This window comes from Ursus maritimus, unplaced genomic scaffold (assembly GCF_017311325.1).
Source record: "Ursus maritimus isolate PB19 unplaced genomic scaffold, ASM1731132v1 scaffold_5, whole genome shotgun sequence".
In the NCBI taxonomy this organism is placed as follows: Eukaryota; Metazoa; Chordata; class Mammalia; order Carnivora; family Ursidae; genus Ursus; species Ursus maritimus.
Genome location: NW_024426663.1, coordinates 3,160,230 through 3,168,411, shown reverse-complemented (window position 1 = coordinate 3,168,411; position 8,182 = coordinate 3,160,230). Strand labels below are relative to the sequence as shown.

The 8,182-nt window shown below is 38.7% G+C and overlaps 1 protein-coding gene across 1 annotated transcript; it reads right to left on the bottom strand.

Moving 5' to 3' along the window:
- Positions 1-6,530: 6,530 nt before the first annotated feature.
- Positions 6,531-7,188, bottom strand: LOC103675782 (gastrotropin-like). Its single transcript, XM_008704923.2, has one exon. It carries the CDS (start codon positions 7,142-7,144, stop codon positions 6,671-6,673), a length of 474 nt encoding a protein of 157 aa, XP_008703145.2. The 5' UTR covers positions 7,145-7,188; the 3' UTR covers positions 6,531-6,670.
- Between the last annotated feature and the right edge of the window lie 994 nt (positions 7,189-8,182).

Here is an 8,182-nt window from a genome sequence, read left to right as displayed (position 1 = left end):
GGATCAACAGAAATTGAAGGGACTTTGCTAACAGTCATCCTACAAGTCATCATTACTGGACCCTATTGTTGAGCGTTTACTACGGACTAGCACACTATGCTGGGAGCTTCACACACGAGATCTCATTTAACTCCTACAATGACCCTGCAAGGGATTCTCATTTCATAAATGAGGAAACAGCCTTAGAGAGGTTAGTAAGTATAGAGCTGAAATTCCAACTTGACAGTGTCTGACTTCAAGGCTTGCACTTTGATCTTGAACAGCATACTTTCTCCTCGAGCCCAGTATACATGAAATTATATATGAAAGTTCATACTTAAGTTTTATTTTTTATTTTCTTAAAGATTTTATTTATTTATTTATTTATTTATTTATTTATTTATTTATTTATTTGAGAGAGAGAACGCTCACAAACAGGGGTGAGGGGCAGAGTGAGAGGGAGAGGCAGACTCCCCCTGCTGAGCTGGGATCCTGATGCTGGACTCAACCCCGGGACCCTGAGATCGTGACCTGAGCAGAAGGCAGACGCTTAACTGACTGAGCTACCCATGCACCCCAATACTTACATTTTAAAAGTGACATCACAGAGAGGAAAGCACACTTTATTTTTTTAAAACATCTAATGGAAAGTTTATCTTGGGTGCATCGTTATGCCAAACCCCACTCCTGCACCATTTGCTACACTATGGGGAACATGTAAATAGTAACACGCTCCCATGGAAAAGCATGTACCTTATGCCTTCACTGAATGGCTCCTTATGGTCTCTAAGCTTAAAGTTATTCATTTGTAAGAGGAATAATTATAGTATCTACATCACATTGGGAAGTAATTCTCCATGAGTGTCTTGCATTTCTCTCTGTCCTGCCAGCAGAGGCACTGGCTGCCTTTGTTCTCACCTGTTTGTTCAAGGATGTCTATAGTAAATAGCCTCAGGAGATAGTGTTAGTGTCTCCTGAAGCAAAGAGTGGCATGATTGCTGTTTATTTTAAAATATTCGGTTTCCCTAAATTCAGGGCCCCTCTCCTATAATGCAACCCACTGTGTGTGTGCCACCTGACCTTCTTTCTGTTGTCCCATGGGAACTGGGGCTTAGAGAATTGGCCTAAGAAAAATGCTGATTTTCTGGTTTCTGCTACTTCTATGGGTAGTAAGTCCTTTGTCTCTGACCCAAGAATCTTAAGTCTTCTGCCAGCATCCTTAAAACTGTGGCAGGTCGTCTTGTTAACTTGCAAGAAGAGTGACATCTCAAACCCTTCATAATTCTTGATACCTCATATAGCTGTGTCAATTAAATGAGACCATATGTGTAGAAAACTTGGTGACTGGCACATAGAAAGTACTAAATACATATTGGATATTGATGGTATTACTGACTCAGAAAAAAAAAGTACAACATTGGTTCATTAATAATACAGGTATTTTGATATTTTATATGAATTAGTTTCAAATTGCTTTTTTATGTGATAAACTAATAGTAACATTCTTTTATATATGGTATCGTTAATTCAGTTGGGACTCTTGGAGGGTTAAGTCAATTCTGCCAAGATAGGGTTGATGAATTTTTCACCTTTTATGGCTAGGGCAGTTGGTACAGAAATAATTCTGAAGGAATATTTTCCAGTGTAACTTGAATATAGGTCTTGCAATGTTATAATTGAACGTTGGGAGAAAATTAACAAACCAATCATACAAGCGGCATCAATAGTCTGCCAACGTTTAATGACTCAGAAACCCCAAAGCCCATGGTTCTTTGTGTACATGATCTGAGGAACCCTGAAAATATGATTTTTAAGCCATCTGTGAACAATATAACTTCCTGGTACAAAAATTAGTTAAGAAATACAAGTGAGGGATGTCTGGGTGGTTCAGTTGGTTAAGGGTCCAACTCTTGATTTCAGCTCAGGTCATGATCTCAGGGTTATGAGATCAAGTCTCTCATCAGCTCTTTGCTGGGCATGGAGCCTGCTTAGGGTTCTCTCTCTCCCTCTCCCTCTGTCCCTTTCCCTCCACCCCCCCAAAAAAGAAAGAAAGAAATATAAATGATAATGTAGCTCTGAAAACTATGGTATCTCTCTGGGATTCCTTCTGTTTCTCTTCACAATTTATCTATTTTAGCTCTGCTCTTGAGTTATTGAAAAAAGAAAGTTTTTTTGTTTTGTTTTGTTTTGTTTCTTAGTACTGATGGCAAATTGTTTCACTCCTTATGTCTTTTTCATGGTGCGTCTGGTTTTACATGCTATGTCTTTAGCAGTTTGAAGATTTTCTACTTTAGGATTATCATAAAGGCCACCAATTACTTACGGCTTTTATTGTCACCGGTAGAGTTCTTCTATCTGTGGGTTACATTTACCTTTCCTTTAAAAGTGAACTCTTTAGTGGGTGAAATTTAAGGAGAGATAGGACATTTGAATAATTTCAAGGTATTTCTTACCACAAGTAAATAAATACTTAATTACAAAGGGAAAAATAGTAGATGTGTGGGTGGGGAAATTTGGCAGACACAGCCTTAATCAAGATTAACATCACCAATATGACATATCTACATCATGGACTCCCTGGTATGGCAAGTGATGAAGGGCAGGCCACTTTTGTGGTGTTCTTTCTTATAATACATGATCTCTGTCCAAGCACGAGAAAACATGAAACAAACCTAACTTCAGGAACAGTCTACAAAATAACTGATCAGTTATTCTTCCAAAACCTCAAGGTAATAAAAGACAACAAAAGACAGAGGAAATGTTACAGACTAAAGATTTGACAAACAAAATGCAGTGTGGAATCCTGAGTTAGATCCTGGAATGTTAAAAAAGGACATTAATAGAAAAACTGGTGAAATTTGAATAAAGTCTGTAGTTAATTGCATTGTATCAGTAGTACTTTCTCAGTTTAGAGATAAGCACTCTTACCTCTTAAGGTTATGTAAGGTGTTAACATTAAGGGAAGCTAAATGAAGTGTACATGTGAACTCTGTATATTATTTTTCAACTCTTCTAGAAGCCTAAAATTACCTTAAAATAAAAAAGGGGTTTTTTTTAAAGTTATTTTTTAACCATTGTACTAAAATCCTGGTTTTATTTTCCATGCTAGGAAATAAAGTTAAAAGGTGAAAGAACACAACAGATTATTCTTCATCAGCAAGGATAATTACATAGTAACATGGAGACACAGGATAAAGTAAGGTCTTTTACTAAAGACATTCAGCAAAATGGCATCACTTTATTTTGTTCTCTTTTAATGTGTAGGTGGGTGTATGGACATAGTCTGTCTCCCCAAATAGATTTTAAGACCTCCTACTCTATTTTCTCACTATCTAGCTCAGATTTTTATACATAATAGATGTTCAAAGAATGTTTGTTTTGGTTGTTGAGAATGATAGCCAGTGCTCTCTGCTGGCTCAGATCTCATGCACTTTTTTTTCTGGGTGCTGAATATCTGCTGTATTGACTTTACAGTTGCATATTCAATATAAGGTCCAAGCTAATGGTTTTTCTAAAAGAAAAAATTTTCTTTTACTTCCAATTCACAATTTCTTTCAGCATTACCATATACATGTAAGAGGATGGCGTAACACATTTTCTTTACCTAGTGACAAGAAAAATGTTTCATTTCCTCTACTCAATTATTTTGAATGTTCATGTTAATGAATTAGGGGTTGAAAGGGATAGGTGATTTTTGAGAGGCTGGCAAAAATATGCAAATTATACTGATGTTCATACAAAGGAATCCTTATTCTGCTACCATATCCTCCTTCAGATGCACTTTTTTTCTTGAAACTCTGACACAGTTTTTCATCATTTCTCATCAGAAGACATTTTTTAAGGATGTTTTGTCCATGTCACTACAACAGAGAGGGACAAAGACATGTGGCCCCTGACTTCAGGATTTTTTATAATTGAGACAATTTGGTGTCCCACCAAACTCTTCAGCATCCCCTTCTGAGACTATAATTGTGAAACATTCTCCCGTATCAATCTGTCACTGATATCTAAAATTTCACCACTGAAATATCATTCTGTGGTTACCTATTCAAATACAACCAAAATTTAAAAAGGTGATACACAGTGAATTATACTATTAAATTCCTTCTAACATGGTAACTGACTGAACATCAATCTGAATAGGATGAACTCAGAAAGGGGGGGGCAACAAGAAGCAAATAGAAAGTGAGGAGGGTATGCTAAAATGGGTTTTAGAATTAATAAGATTACATTCTGGCTTTTCCATTTACTAACTGGTTAGCTTTGGGTATATTGCTTCCTCTCTTTTTGCTCAGTTCCTCCATGGGTTAAAGTGGAAGTAGTTAGCTCATCTCCCTGGAATGTGTCCGATTTCAGTGAGCTGACAAATGTGAAATCACCCAGGGCAACACCAGAGCTGGAGCAGGTGATGAAGGCTCTCAATTTTTTCTTTTTAACTGAAGACAAACTTTGTCCTCTCCCCAGTTTTGACTATAAGACCAAATTTTACTAACTTCGAGGTCTACACACTACCCGCAGAGGCTTAAATACAGGACCAGAGGCATCCTTCGAGTCCATCTCTTCACAAGTTTGGGTCTCAGAGACAGAGTTCTGGGTGTGCAGCCTGCCATTGCTCTGTCTATGCAGAAAGCAAGTGGAACAGCGCTCTCTCCTTCCCACAAAGGTGCGAGCTCGTTTTCTTCCAATAGCCCTCTAGGCTGGCTTGACCTGGAAGGCAGTCAAGTTGGAGGATAGAAAGAAGTTACCAATGACAGAAGAAAGTCTGTGTGACCCAGCACTGAGGGAGGAGACCCAGGTGAATCACTAAGGACGACCTCGGTTAGAGAGGCCAGGCTAGGTGAAACTCACGGGCTTCCCAGAGGCTGAAGAGATTTACGGGGAGGAGAGTCCTATTTCCAGTGTCTTTGAGGGAGATAACTGGCCTTTTACACGGACTGATATAGGTCATCTGACTTCTAAGCACCTCTTTCTTGACCTGGAAATGTGTAAGTCAGGCTTCTGTTTGTCCTGCCTTGGTGCCGACACCATGAATACCCATCTCAATTTTGAGAATAATTTCTGAATAGCACTCTCTTAGCAGCTGAAGGAAGCTTTTCTTGAGAGCCACTTTTAGAATCCAATTTTGTTCTTTTTCAGTAAAAGGACAATTAAAAACAGCAACAAAAAGCAATGCCTATTTTTCTCTGAGGCTTTTCACTGAGGTTTACTTTATTCATCTGTTTTTATATATTTACTTCAATTTTGTCTCATCATGTAAAACAACACTAACCAGCATGCACTTCTGTCATCATCTGAGCGTTCTCTTCTTTTGGGATTCCTTTTAATGAGTATCACCTCTGAATAATACGAAAAAATTACCACCAATTTGAAGAAGCCGTCAGAGGAAACCCTGCGTTATCTTCCATTTGTCTTCTATGACGGTTGTTCTCTATGCTTATGAGTGAGGATGCATCTGTGTTTCCAAGCCGGCTGGCAATGTACACAGTCAGGGTTATTACTTTACAGTCATATTATTTTGACTCAAACAACATTACCCAGTTTGATCACTGACCTTATCTACTAATACAAAATGACTTTCTTGATGTTTTGGGGAATACAAAGGATGGATTTTTAGGAAGTGGTCTTCAAGCTCAGAGTTTATAATCTATGAGTAGAAGTAGGATATCTAGTAAGAAATTTAAATGTTTCCAAAAAAATCAAGTTTTATCCATTTTAAGCGTATTCAAAAGTATGGAATGTGGGTGCTGATGAATGAGTCAGTTGGAGAGAAATTGGTAGTAACAAGAGTTTTTAAAAATGTACATTCTCTTTTTTCCAGAAATTCTACTTCTAGAAATTAAAATAACTTCTAGAAATTGATGTTCTTCTTCCATTGAAATAAATAGATGTGAACAGAAATTCATGTACAGGTTACTCACTACAATGTTATTTATAAAAACAAATTATGGAAAACATTAAGCTACACCTGGTAGTAAATTATTGTACATCTGTTGGAAACTATGAAGCCATTAAAGTGATAGTGACAATTATATTTAATGATCAGGGGAGATATTTATAGCATATTAACTGAAAAAAATCAGGTTACAAAATGTGCAGTATGTTTTCCAAATCTGTAAAAAGTATACATGCATATGTAGGTAAATAATAGAAATAACTGGAGTATATACCCAAACTCTTCTATGATTATTTCTGAGTGGTAAGACTAACATTGATTCTGAATGTGTTTTGTATTTTTCAAGGTTTTCAATAAAAAGCATGTATTATTTTGAATTTCAAAAAAGTCACTATTTTTTTAAAGTGATTTGGATTTTGAAGGTGATTACAACATAGAAATTTCAAAAATATTTTGGCCATATTTGGGTTTTTATGTAAAACTTCCTGTGCTAATCCCTCAGGATTACCTCTATGTCTTGTCAGTTTCTTTCTTTTTTTTTTTTTAAGATTTTATTTATTTATTTATTTGGCAGAGAGAGAGAGGGAACACAAGCTGGGGGAGTGGGAGCAGGAGAAGCAGGCTTCCAGCTGAGCAGGGAGCCCAATGCGGGGCTTGATCCCAGGACCCTGGGATCATGATCTGAGCGGAAGGCAGATGCTTAACAACTGAGCCACCCAGACACCCCAGGAGCAAATAATGTTCTTATTCCAGTTTCCCTGGTGGCTTTGTGGACCCCAGCGAGCCCTGCCTGCTTGCTCAGGCCAGCCTCTTGCTCACACGCTCATAGGTCACACCTCCGGTGGTGGAGATCTCCACCAGCTTGTCACCCACGATCTCCGAGGTCTGGCGATAGTTGGGGAACTCCACCGCTATCTTCCCACCCTCCATGTGCACAGTGGCCTTGAACTTCTTGCCCCCCATGGTCTCCATGTCACACTCCTTGCCGATGGTGAACTTGTTGGTCATGGAGTGGCCCCCCGGGTAGTGCTGGGACCAGGTGAAGTTCTGCCCATCCTGCTGCACCTCTGTGACGATCTTGAAGTTTCGGCCCTTTTCGATAGCATTGCTGGGGAGCCCGAGACGCTTCATGAACTCGTCATAATTCTTGTCACTCTCGAACTCGTACTTGCCGTTGAAGGCCATGCTGCTGGGAGAGCTGGAGGCTGGAGAGCAGGGGGATGAGGATTCTAGAAGGGTCGTGGTGTGTGTCTTGTCAGTTTCTAAACACATTATTCTATAAAAATGTATATTACATATTTGTTTAAATATGGGGAAATTTTCCTAAAGAAAATAGCAATCCAAATAATCTATAAAGAAGCCTCTGGGTGCTTACTCTCTACAAAGCTCTCTGCCAGACCCTGTGAAGAATACAAAATGAATGAGCAACAGCTAAGCTGTCAGGGCATGCAGATTAGCTGACTTGTCCAAGGCCAGCCATCTATGGGCAGCCGAAGCCAGAAATGAACAAACGAGACACATCTGGAGGCCAAGGATCCTTAAGTCCCACCAATGATTCTTATACTATGCCTTACCATGTGGGTGTCGACTTCTCTCGTCCCATGTGTTACCAGTTATGGAGACACTTGGAGATCTAACATTAAACCATCACCAACCCAGATCCCTTTCCCCTGTCTTCATTGTTCCTGAGGCCTGTCACTGCCTCCACTCCTCTTCACTCTCCTTTTCCTGTCAGTTTTTATTTGTATTAAGGCCGATCATATACAACATGGGAAGACTCTACTAGCTGTATACTAGTTTGCTATGAAACACAACATTACTCCACCCCTCAACTTTTGTCCTCCCCTGAATTAATCACTTTCATCCTTTTCACCTGGTTATGTTGTCATTTAACTTCCTGATTACAGCAGCATTCTTTGTTGCTACTTCTCAATTTTTCAGTTTCTGGCATTGTTAAGTAACTTCCCATTACAGAAGATGAGAAAATGTATCTCTTTTTCTCTCCTTCCTCCCTTCCCTCTCCACATATGCATAGTCCTCTCATTTCCTTCTCCTACAGTAGAGTTATATTGTAATTTGGGTTAAATTAATATTACATATTAATATATTGTTATGACTACATAAATTCTATTTCTAGCTGAGAAATAGTGTAAACTATGAGCACCATTCTTTGCCTGCACAGCATTTTGTTTTCCCTGGAGTTACAATTGTTTTTGTTTGCTTCATTTCTTACGTGTGCAATCACTGTTCAACCTCTCTTCCACAATTGTCTAAATCTTCTCTCAAGAGTCTTCCTGAAAACTCTTCTGA